The sequence below is a fragment of the Dermochelys coriacea genome, chromosome 12, assembly GCF_009764565.3.
Source record: "Dermochelys coriacea isolate rDerCor1 chromosome 12, rDerCor1.pri.v4, whole genome shotgun sequence".
Taxonomy (NCBI): domain Eukaryota; kingdom Metazoa; phylum Chordata; order Testudines; family Dermochelyidae; genus Dermochelys; species Dermochelys coriacea.
In genome coordinates, this window is record NC_050079.1 from 1,596,567 (window position 1) to 1,609,768 (window position 13,202).

Genomic DNA, 13,202 nt, shown 5'->3' on the forward strand with positions numbered 1-13,202 from the left:
ATAGGGCCTAATCACAGCAGCCACACTGTCAGAGGCTTGTTCACCTGCGCATCTACCAATGTGATATATATCATCATGTGCCAGCAATGCCCCTCTGCCATGTATATTGGTCAAACTGGACAGTCTCTACGTAAAAGAATGAATGGACACATCAGACATCAAGAATTATAACGTTCAAAAACCAGTCGGAGAACACTTCAATCTCTCCGGTCACACGATTACAGACCTGAGGGTGGCTATCCTTCAACAAAAAAGCTTCAAAAACAGACTCCAACGAGAGACTGCTGAATTGGAATTAATTTGCAAACTGGATACAATTAATTTAGGCTTGAATAGAGACTGGGAGTGGATGAGTCATTACACAAAGTAAAACTATTTCCCCATGTTTCAGAGTAGCAGCCGTGTTAGTCTGTATTCGCAAAAAGAAAAGGAGTACTTGTGGCACCTTAGAGACTAACAAATTTATTAGAGCATAAGCTTTCGTGAGCTACAGCTCACTTCATCGATGCATCCGATGAAGTGAGCTGTAGCTCACGAAAGCTTATGCTCTAATAAATTTGTTAGTCTCTAAGGTGCCACAAGTACTCCTTTTCTATTTCCCCATGTTATTTCTCCCCCGCCACCCCACCCCCCACTGTTCCTCAGATGTTCTTGTTAACTGCTAGAAATGGCCCACCTTGATTATCACTACAAAAGGTTTTCCTCCTTTTTCCCCCGCCCCCACCGCTGGTAATAGCTCATCTTAAGTGATCACTCTCCTTACAGTGTGTATGATAAAACTCATTGTTTCATGTTCTCTGTGTGTATATAAATCTCCCCACTGTATTTTCCACCGAATGCATCCGATGAAGTGAGCTGTAGCTCACAAAAGCTTATGCTCAAATAAATTTATTAGTCTCTAAGGTGCCACAAGTACTCCTCATCTTTCAATATTCATTGTTAGTTAAGTACTCCCAATTACTTGAATAACCCCTTCACACTATGTTGACCAAATCTGTCTTTTGTGCTTCCTACAGCAAACACTTTAAATACAAGCATAGAGCCAACACTCATAACTTCAGATATAAAAGTGATACATGCATACAAAGAGGATGAATACATTCAGTAGAACATAACTTTTGAAAAGATATGTTGCATGGCATATGTAGCATAAAACATATTCCAGTTATGTCATATTTATATTTATAAGCATATTTCTATAAAGCATTATGGGGTGCAGTGTCACAATGGCTACCTGCTAATGGCCGGGAGGCAGGGCAAGGAGATAGAGTGCAAGACCGTTAGGGATTTACTGAAACTGTTAAGTTTACCTGAGCGTGGCTGTGTTTTAACCTACACTGGTGATAGAGCTGCAACCCAGAGGAACATCCTAATTTGTCTCCACTCATGATCATTTCTTTTTTTCCTCCTCTATTTAGCTCTTTAGAAAAGGAGCAGTTGTTGCGGAGACAGGCGGAATTGGAATCCGCACAGAGTCGTCTCCAGTTGCAGGTCTTGACAGATGAATGCAGTAAACTTCGCAAGCAGGTCCAGGTAAGTTCAGCTGCTGCCTGTTGATGATGGGCTCTTCATTGCCCTGCTTCTCTCCAGCCCGTGTCTCATGATGTGCCTTCTTTCCCTGTGTCATCTGAGCGAGCTTGTGTGTGTTCTTCCAAGCAAGATAAAATATCTTGTCAACGCAAACACACAGCTTCCAGGAGTACTTGTGGCACCTTAGAGATAAACAAATTTATTTGAGCATAAGCTTTCGTGGGCTACAGCCCACTTCATCAGATGCATGCAGTGGAAAATACAGTAGGACGATTTTATATATACAGAGAACGTGAAACAATGGGTCTTACCATGCACACTATAATGAGAGTGATCAGTTAAGGTGAGCTGTTACCAGCAGGAAAGGGAAAAAATGTTTCACCGTCAACCCATTTCTTGCTGTATCAGGGGATACAAATATTTTATTCAATCTTCCACTTAGTTTCACTTTTGTTTTTTTTTCTTTGCTTTTTGAATTTCTCCCACCCCACCCCCCACTGTTCCTCTGATATTCTTGTTAACTGCTGGAATTAGCCTACCTGCTTGTCACCATGAAAGGTTTTCCTCCTTCCCCCCCCTGCTGTTGGTGATGGCTTATCTTAAGTGATCACTCTCCTTACAGTGTGTATGATAAACCCATTGTTTCATGTTCTCTGTGTGTGTGTATATAAATCTCTCCTGTTTTTTCCACCAAATGCATCCGATGAAGTGAGCTGTAGCTCACGAAAGCTTATGCTCTAATAAATTTGTTAGTCTCTAAGGTGCCACAAGTACTCCTTTTCTTTTTGCGAATACAGACTAACACGGCTGCTACTCTGAATCCCGTTTTTATGTTCTCCTTGTCTGTGGGGTTAGGTGGCACCTGCTGTGCTACAGACTACCAACAAGACCATGACACAAGGCTTCACAAATTAATTGGCTGACTTCCTATGTCAGATTGCATGTCACATGAGCTAATGAGAGGATCTGGTTCACCATGGACATTGATCAAGGAAAATCATGGATGTAGTAAATCTTAGATTCCACAGTATAATGTCTTTCTGCAGTTCTGTTCAGTTTTTACATTGATGAAGTATTCAGACTAACAGTGCCAATAGGATAAAAGTCAGAAATACTATACAGGTTTATTACCACACGTACTCCAGCCATATCTTCGTATTTATACTATATTCCTCATTGTGGCATCAAAATGCCTAAAATTACACACCAACATTAAAGTGCAGTACTGTATATACTTTACTTTCTGAATGAAGTGAAGGATAACATCACTAACAAATTAACATTTGATGGAAAGTTCAGAATTGGAGTCCTATGTGATTTTGTGTAACTTTATATTATAAGTATATGGAATAAGAGTGCTATATGTTTAATTTGAGATTATGTAGTGAAATATGCAATTTATATTTTAATAAGAATAGTGTTACTGAACACTTAGATGTATCTAAATGGCATAAAAAGCTTTGAAGTAGTTAAACTTATAAAATTATAATATAAACACAAGCTCTTATGAATCTATTTAAAAATATGAAGAATATATTTAAATAGCAAATTCTCTAATTGCATGGAAGTTTCTTGGGGGAAATGGTACAAAATCAGTAGATTATAGAACAATGTCATGTACTTCTAGGAATCTTAATGGAAACTAATGTAAATTTCCCCTTATTCAAATTACTGTGTAAGCTAGTTTTTTGTTGCTAATATCCATAATTTTGAACTGCATTATCAAAATCAGTGTTGAAACCTTATACAGTAATAGATATACATTTGGTATTAGAATTTTCTAAGATTAAAGCGAGAGTATTATTTAAACAGAAATTCTTAAGTATTTCAGTTTTTATAAAGTCATACTTCTGGTATGACTAAAATTGAGCTCCTGAGTGCATAAGTGCAATGTATCTTGGCTTTTATTGTAGTTTAACCACTGTATATAATTTTTTTTGGCGTTCTCATTAAAAGCATATTAATTAGCTGCTTGTGCATTTATAGTAAGAAAAGGCTACCTTAAGTGCATAGCCCCTTGCTCACGGTGGCAAGCTGAAACTTAATTCTTTAGCAAGGTCCCTGGATTCTGTGGCATTCTGAGGCAGACTGAAAATTGTGCAGCAATTTCATTTGCAAATCAGGAAATGTGGGTGTGTGAAATTAAGCATGCTATCTGGATAGTTTTGCTAAAATAATCAGCACTTAACAATTAGTGTTAACACTTTAAATTGTCATCACAAGATTTCAGAGCTTTCAATCCTTTGAGATGAATGGGGCAGCTCACACTTCTCAAGCTATTGTTTCAGGCTCACAACGATGACCTTGCTTCATTTATATTTTCAGAGTTACTGTCATAACTGTAAGGGCTAGAAATGCATGGAGGTTTTTAATGAAAATTTAAGTTGTGGAGTACAGTTCTGTAGCAAGGGGTAGATCCCATGAACAATGCCCAAGACAGAGTATACAGCACCTTGCTTATGTACATCTAAAACAGTGGTATCAAATGCCAGCCCTCTGGGTATATATGTTGTGCCCCACATGACAGATTGAGATTTGAGTTTTTAAAATATTCTGCTGAAAGTTTCTAGATGTCCTGGTGGTGGGGATGGGGGGGAAACCTTCCAGCAGTGAACCAAATATGAACTGATGCAGTGCTGTCTTCCTGAGTCTGCAGACAGAGATTGCAACAATAGCTCTAACAGATGTGAATTCTGTCCCTATTTATTACATTGGTCTGTTAATGCTAAGCCCAATGATGACACTTTTAACACAGTGGTCTCCAGCCTTTTTACGCCCAAAATAACTTTTTGATTGTCTCACAGGTATCCTGTCCCTTCCCTGAAGCCCTGCCCCACTCACTCCATCCCCCCACTCTGTTGCTCGCTCTCCTCCCCCCTCACTTGCTTTCACTGGGCAGGGGGTTGGGGTTCAGGAGGGGGTGCAGGCTCTGGGCTGGGGCCGAGAGGTTCACAGCGTGGGAGGGAGCTCTAGCCTGAGACTGGGGCAGTGGGTTGGGGTGCAGGGGGTGGACTCTGGGAGGGAATTTGGGTGCAGGAAGGGCTCTGGGCTGGGGCAGAGTGTTGGGGTGCAGGATGGGGTACAGAGTGCTGCCTCTGGGAAGGGAGGCAGGGCTGGTGTAGGAGGTATAGAATGTAGAAGGAGGTATGAGGTGCTGGCTCTGGGAGGAGGCTCAGGGCTGAGTCTTGGGGTGCAGAAGGGAGTATGGGAGGATGCAGGTTGGCTGGTGGAAGAGAAGTGCTGGTCCAGCGTAGCTGGGCCTGTTGTATTCATGCTACACCTGGTCTTAATGCTGCAGAGCCATTCAGAACCTGCCCATTTTGAAGGGGGCAATACTTAACTTGGGCGGCCCGGCTCCATGCTTCTCCCATGATTCTCCCTGGGGGGGCATGTGGCTCCTTGCGCTGCCCCCCTATACAGGCATTACCCCCGCAGTTCCCATTGGCCACAGTTCCCCATTCCCATCCAATGGGAGCTCTGGGGGCAGTACTTGCAGGCAGGAGCAGCATGTGCAAACTCCTGCCCCCACCCCCACCCCACAGGCCACTTCTGGGAGTGGCGTGGGGCCGGGATAGGCAGGGACCCTGCCTTAGCAGCAGCTGGCAACCCCATTGCACCACTGGAGATCGCAATTGACTGGGAGAGTTTCCAGGATCGACCAGTCGATCACGATCGACTGGTTGGTGACCACTGCTTTAACATATCAATTATTTGATGGAACATTTCCCTATCACTCTATTGTTTCCGCTCCACTAAATGTTCTCTCCCTGTGATAGCACGCTTCTCCTGAATGGCATGCACACCGAACTGTAGAGAAGGTGTTTTTACATTGTTTGCTTGTTTCCTTATATTGCCTGTATTTGTACAATCTGTAACTGGGTAGGCACTACATGTGTTTTTTACTATGGGGATTCCTGCCTCCATGTCCAACAGAAAATTTACAATCCCCTCCCCAACTCGGATGATTAAGAGCGGGTGCCCCCAGACATCTATTGTCATGGGTTGCATGACTCCAACGAGAGACTGCTGAATTGGAATTAATTTGCAAACTGGATACAATTAACTTAGGCTTGAATAGAGACTGGGAATGGATGAGTCATTACACAAAGTAAAACTATTTCCCCATGTTATTTCTCCCCCCCCACCCCACCCCCCACTGTTCCTCAGATGTTCTTGTTAACTGCTGGAAATAGCCTACCTTGCTTGTCACCATGAAAGGTTTTCCTCCTTTTTCCCCCCCTGCTGCTGGTGATGGCTTATCTTAAGTGATCACTCTCCTTACAGTGTGTATGATAAAACCCATTGTTTCATGTTCTGTGTGTGTGTATATAAATCTCCCCACTGTATTTTCCACTGAATGCATCCGATGAAGTGAGCTGTAGCTCACGAAAGCTTATGCTCAAATAAATTTGTTAGTCTCTAAGGTGCCACAAGTACTCCTTTTCTTATTGTTGACCTGGTGGTGATTTGGATTTTGTGTGGTGCCCATGGGTCCCTTTTCTTACTGGTTCTAATACACATAATATTAAGAGATTTTGATTAAAGATTTCAACAGAGCTTGCTGGAGTAGTCTGCAGATTTCTATTGTACTTACAGTCAGAGTAAACTGGAATCTAGCACTCCAGTAATAGCATGGAAATGGAGTACAGTAGTTTTTCATTGTTATGGAACAGCCCATGTTCCCACATCCCTGCCTTTGAGGCGTATCAGACTCCTGTATCTGCAAGCAGAAACGAAGGCCAGGTCTACACTAATAACTTGTCATTCAAGTGTGAATAAGCCACCCCCCCGAGTGAAGTAAATTACACCGACCTACACACCAGTGTGACAGCTTTGTCAGTGAGAGACCTTCTCCCACCGACATAGCTACTGCCTTTCTTGGAAGTGGATTTATTATGCCAGCGAGAGAGCTCTGTCCCATCCACATCGAGTTTTCACCAGACATGCTACAGTGGCAAAGCTGCAGCACTTCTGGTGTAGACTAGCCCTAATACACAGCACACCAAGTTACAACTTTAAGGGAGTAGTAAAACTCTGTCCTCTTTCTTTTCAGGAGCTGAAAGCACTGATGGCCCAGCACAACACTAGCACCTCTCAGCAACCTGGCAGCTCCGGTTCCTGTTTCCCAGGCTGTCCCTCCTCCAGTCAGAGCCAGCACAAATACCACTTTGAGAAGGCCTTCCTGGTTTCTCAGTTAGGGAGCTGCCGGGTTATGGCTTATTGTGACTCACTGAGCTGTCTTGTGGTGTCACAGCCCTCTCCGCAGGCTACACTTATTCCTGGTAAATCAGCAAGTAACTAAAGACACTCTGGGTTTTATAGGAAGAATCAAAGAATTTTTATCTACAGGCTTAAAAAAGTTAAATATGTTCTCTGCTCTTTCTTCCTCTACCCCACCCATACAACCACCCTGTGGATTGGGGATGGTCCCTCACTAATACAACTGCCACATTCCACCTGACCCCAACTCAGCTTTTTCTCAGTAGTGTAATTTACCTCCCCATTGGCAGCTGGTAATTGTTCTCTCCCAGGAATTGATCTTTACAGCTCTGCCTCTTCGTTCTGAAATCCAATCTCCTTGGGGGGGAGTGCAGAAAGATCTGTGTGATGCCTCTCACAGAGACTATATTCCCTTGCAAGAGCTAGAGCCAAGCACCTAAGGGAATCAGGTAAAAAATTTAAATGCAATCTCTCATACAGGAAACATCAGATTCGGAAGCGTGGATTGGCCAGTAAATGTGGGAACAGACAAATATTTTTGAATGCATTTGTAACTAAGTGCATATATATATACAGAGTCAGTATGTGGGTGAAGAGAACTGGGAACCCCTTTGCTTTGTAGTCACAACTCTGCTTCTGACTTGCTGTGTGACCTTGGGCAAGTTGATTGTCTTCTCTGAGCTATTTCCTGTCTGTAAAATAGGTACACAGTCATACTGGCTTTCACTGCAAAGAGCTTTGACATACTCTGAATGACACTTGAAGTACAAATTTATTTTATGTGGTTAATGATTTGGGATCTTAAACTTCTCTTTCGAGAGATATCCCTGTGGGTGCTCCACTCCAGGTGAAGGTGCGTCCTTGCGCCTGCGATCCGAGATTTTTTGCAGCAGTTTCTGTATGGGCCGCGCACGCACAGTGCCTGCCTCGCACGCTCTGAGTGCTTGAACAGTATGTGCATGGCCCAGACTCCTCAGTTCCTTCTCCACCGTCCCCGTCCAGAGATAGTTTTTAGCAGTTTCACTCTTTATAGCCATTATTTAGATACAGTTCTAGTAGTTTTTTGTTACTTATCTAAATAAGTTTATTACTTGCCTCCTATTTTTAAAAAAAAAAAAAATTAAATTCTTTACTTCAGAGTTAGTGACTCCCAATATGTGTAGTTCACCAGGCTTCTAGAGATGCCTAAAATGCAAAGACACCATCTCTGATGACCATTCTCAGTGCATACAATGTTTGGGGAAATCCCATGTATCCCAAAAATGCGTACACTGTAGTAAAGTTAAAGTCCGGACCCACAAGGACAGCGACCTCAGACCGAAGCTCATTCTCCTTGAAAAGTCCCTTGGACCCGCATCGGACTCAGGCTAGCAGTCTTCCTCCCGACAGAATTCACCACCAAAATCCTCACAAGATTTTAAAAAAAAAAAAAACAAAGGCAAACGACCGGCTTCCTCCCCTCTCAGGAGGCACATCTCTTCCAAGCGATCACTGACGACTCTGGCTCTGTCAGTGCTGGCTGCTCCATGGCTTAGCACATGTACTTCTCCAGGCATCTCTGGCACCAACCACACGTCAGCAGCCACACGCTCAGGTGCCGAGGCTCAAGGCTTTGAGTTGCCTGCCTCCAATGCAGCATAGTTGGTCATCAACAAGAACCCGGTACCGACTAGTGTGACGGCACTGATGTCACCAACTACTGCTGCGGTGCCGATGCCACAAGCTCTGCCGACCATGCTCCCTGTGTCATACTTCTCATCGCCGACTTCATGCACGACACCCCCTGAGTCTATACCACCTACATCACTGGCACCAGCTCAGCACCACCACCTCAGGCAGCTACATCAGCTCAGCCCAGAGCGCCACTGGCAGGGACTGCGCCTCCTGCATCGGCACAGTTTCAATACATGACGCCTCACCTGCCTATAGTGCCTCACCATTCAGCACTGCCAGCCGCCACACAGCCCCAGTTTCTCCATCAGAGACATAGCTATCGCTCCCACTCCAGGCTCTCCTCTACTAGGCACTGACCTCCCACCGGGACCGTCTCGCAACTGTCTCCTGCCCCTTCACACCTCTTGAGTGAGGAGGACATAGACGGCATTTTTTCTCCATGATATTCTTCTCGTTAAGACACCTGTGACTGGGGGACATCTTAGATCTCGCTCCTCATATTCCAGGGAATTCCCACGCTAGTATGGCCACCCTTGGGTGGGACCACTCATACCTTTCCCCAGCCATTGGCCAAACTGGAATCCCTGAGAATCTTATAAGAGACGTTATAGCACTCGACCTACCTCATGCAGAGAGGATCTTAGATCTCCGCCCCCAGCCACAAACGATGCCAAACTACGAGATGAACCAACAGCTCAGCCAGCAGAGAATATCACACCTGACACCTCTCCAACTAAATAAACACTCATCTGTCTTGCCCAAGGAGGCTATTATGCCTCTGCCACCACCAACAGCTGACTATTTCACACACGTCCAGGACTTATTTAAAAGAGTTGCTGATGAGCTCAAGATTACTCTTGAGGAAGTGTCTGAACACCACCACGTGCTTGCTGACATTTTATAATGCACCACCTCTTCCAAAATAGCATTGCCAATCAATGGGGCCTCATGGGACCAGCTAAAACCATATGGCAGATCCCCACTACTATACCTCCAACCTGCAGGAAAGCAGACTGCAAATATTACGTCCCCTCCAAAGGTTCAGAGTTTCTCTTTACACACCCGTCACCCAATTTGTTGGTGGTCGAGGCGGCCAACGAGAAAAATAAACAGCAACAATTCCGGGCTACCCCACCTGATGATAAGGATAGCAAGAGGATGGACTTATTTGGCCACAAAGTGTATTCATCTTCCACCTTACAATTTAGGGTGGTTAACTATGCGGCTCTATTGTCAAAGTATGACCACAGGAACTACGCTAAATTCATGGAATTTATTAATGATGTTCCTGAGGACAAGCGACGACAATTTAAAGCTGGGGTCTCTGAGGGACAGATTATATCCCATATGGCTCTTCAGGCTGCCCTTGATGCTGCTGACACGGCCGTCAGATCCACCGCCATTGCTGTCGTCACGCAGTGATCCTCATGGTTCAGCTCCTCCCCCTTCCCACAAAGATGCAAAACACTGTCTAAGATCTCCCTTTCGATGGTGAGAAGCTGTTTTGCAGCAAAAATGAATTAGGCCTTCCATACCATGGACATGCCTGCCAACTTAGTGTGGCACTGGAATGTTGCAGAAGGAGAAGGATGAGACAAAACAGCTATCAGCCTTACCAAGGCCCACGATATCCCTCTTACACCCAGCAACAACAGCAAAGACATTACGATCCATAACAACAGTAACGCCATAGACCTAGAACCCAATGAACCTCCCCCCCACCCCCAGTCCGCAGGACCTCAACCCCCTCCATCAAACAAGCAGATCTGAAGCTTTGGTCAAGGGTATAGAAGACCTCCCACCCACTCCAGCGCCTACTGTAACCATCCATCCTTTTGGACGCCATCTGCTCCTATTCCTCACCAACTGGGAGCTATCACTATGGACAAATGGGTCCTAGAAATCATCCGATCGGGTTATGCCATCCCCTTCCTCTCCATGCCCCCTACCCACCCTCCCTCCCCATCACTCATCAGAGACCCCTCTCTCAAACACTTGCTCCGTCAAGAGGTGCACCATCTTCTACAACCAGGAGCAGTGGAGCGGGTACCTGCTCCACAGCAGGGGAAGGGATTTTATTCCCCACTATTTCTTGACTGAAAAGTAAAGTGGGGGATGACAACCTATTCTCGATATTTGACAACTAAACATGTTCATCCTGAAATTCAGGGTGGTTACCCTTTTTCAATGATGATTCTAGTTTGGAGCAGGGAGATTGGTTTTCAGCCCTAGACCTGTGGGATGTGTATTTTCATGTCACTGTACACCCTCCCCAGAGACACTTTCTCAGATTTGTGTTGGGCATGGATCATTACCACTACCTATTTTGTCCTTTTGGTCTTTCAACTGCTTCCCAAGTTTTTTCCAAAATTCTAGCTGTTGTAATGGCACACCTCAGGAAAAAGAGGAGAATTATTTTTCCTTACCTGAATGACTGTCTCCTGAAGTCTCACACGCGCTTGGAAGCCATTCAAGCGATCTACACAACCGTACATTGCTTCCACAGCCTTGGCCTGGAAATAAACATAAACAAATCTACTTTACTTATTACCCTGCAACTAGACTTCATAGGAGCCCATCATGATTCCACCACAAGTCTCTCATCACTTCCAAAGGAGAGATTTTGCACACTGAGCAACCTCATCATGAGGGTAAGGAGCAGCCCACAGGTCAACGCTCAAGACTACCTACAACTTTTAGGCACGTGGCTGCATGCACATTCATCGTCATGAATGCACACCTGTACATGCAATGCTTACAGGGCTGGCTAGCCACAGTCTACAAAACCCAACGTGCACAGACTAAGCAGACTGCTAACTATCCCCTCAAAAGTCAAAGATTTGCTCATATGGTGGACCCTTCCTCTCAACCTGTGTTCTGGGGTCCCCTTCCAGCAGGATCCTCCCTCCATTATCATCACGACAGATTCATCCCTCACTGACTGGGGAGCACACATGGACCATCTCACGACTCAAGGCCTCCGGTCTTCTAAAGAAATCACACTTCATATAAACCTCCTAGAGCTCCAAACTGTCTGCAATGGCTGCCTCCATTTTCTTCCCCTCATCAAGAACTACAAGATCAGTCATGACCGACAACATCTAATTTATGTTTTACATAAACAGATGAGTCGATCCCACTTCCTGTGCACTAAAACTATAAAACTTTGGAACTGGTGCCTCCAACACAATATTCACATCTCAGCCTTGCATGTCCCAGGTTCTCAGAACACCCAGCAGATGAGCTCAGTCGATCCTTCCCCCTCCATCACAAGTGGGAGCTAAATGACACCATTCTACACAACATTTTCCAGAGCTGGGGCTATCCCCAAATGGATCTCTTCACAACTGCAATCAACAAGAAATGTCCAACATTTTGTTCCAGAGCAGGTCTGGAAAAGCATTCTCTGGGAGAGACTTCATGATCACTTGGTTCAATGCTGCTGTATGCATTTCCACCAATACCTCTGTATACAGAGTGGTACAAAAAATAAGGAAAGACAGGTCCCAGGTCATTCTAATATCTCCGACATGGCCCAGACAACCATGGTATCCCTTTCTAAAAAGGATGTCCGTCCCCCAATGTTGCTTCTCCCACTCCCTTACCTACTATCACAATGCAGGGGCCAGTTATATCACCCCAACATAGCGATGCTCCACCTCAAAGCATGGCTACTCAGTGATTCTCTAATGAGAAAATAGCCTGGACTTGTTCTAAGCGTGCAGTTTTATTACACAGCGGCACACGCTCCACGCTCACTACCTCTCTGCAGAAATGGAAATGGTTCCATCACTTGGTGTTCTGCCAGACGCACCCCTCCAGCTTCTATCCCTCTTCCACTGATGCTAGACTACCTTCTAGAACTCAAAGTAGCCGTCCTTTCTCTTAGCTCGGTAAAGGTTCACTGAGTTGCAATCACAACATTTCACCACAAGGTAGAGAACACCACTGTTTTTTCCCATTCTGTCACCAAAAGATTCCTCAAAGGTATCCAAACGCTCTACCCAGACATAAGACCACCGGCTGAGCCATGGGAACTATACCTGGTCTTCACAGCTTTGATGTACAAACCCTTTGAACCCTTGGCTACCTGCTCCCTTCTACACTTATCCATGAAAACCCCTTTCTTAGTGGCATTTACGTCTGGCAGACACATGGGGGAACTCGGAGCACTGATGGCCGAACCTCTGTATACTACCTTCTTCAGAGACAGTTACACTTTTTTGTACACATCCTAAATTCCTTCCTAAGATGCATTCATCTTTTCACCTGTATGAACCTATTCACCTACTGACAGGTTTCAGAGTAGCAGCCGTGTTAGTCTGTATTCGCAAAAAGAAAAGGAGTACTTGTGGCACCTTAGAGACTAACAAATTTATTTGAGCATAAGCTTTCGTGAGCTACAGCTCACTTCATCGGATGCATTTAGAAACCAAATGCATCCGATGAATTGAGCTGTAGCTCACGAAAGCTTATGCTCAAATAAATTTGTTAGTCTCTAAGGTGCCACAAGTACTCCTTTTCTATTCACCTACTAACATTCTTCCCAAAAACACATGCTAATGCATTTGAGGCAGCAGTGCACATGCTTGACGTTTGTAGAGCATTATCCTTCTATCATGATAGAATAAAGCCATTTAGACAGATCCCTAGGCTCTTTATCTATCGCTCAACAATCTCAGGGCAAAGCAATCTCCACCCAGAGACTATCCAAATGGATACAATACTGCATACATCAGTTACCAGTTGAAATGAGTCCAACCTCCTATGGCAATCAA

General features: G+C 44.7%; 1 protein-coding gene across 3 annotated transcripts in view; it reads left to right on the forward strand.

Moving 5' to 3' along the window:
- Positions 1 to 13,202, forward strand: part of RFWD3 (ring finger and WD repeat domain 3) — a 60,677-nt gene that overhangs the window by 23,631 nt on the left and 23,844 nt on the right. For all 3 annotated transcript variants that reach the window (XM_038367736.2, XM_038367737.2, XM_043495376.1), the window contains exons 7-8: positions 1,419 to 1,533; positions 6,584 to 6,812. In XM_038367736.2, coding sequence (XP_038223664.1) covers positions 1,419 to 1,533; positions 6,584 to 6,812 — 344 coding nt within the window. The remainder of the gene's footprint in view (positions 1 to 1,418; positions 1,534 to 6,583; positions 6,813 to 13,202) is intronic.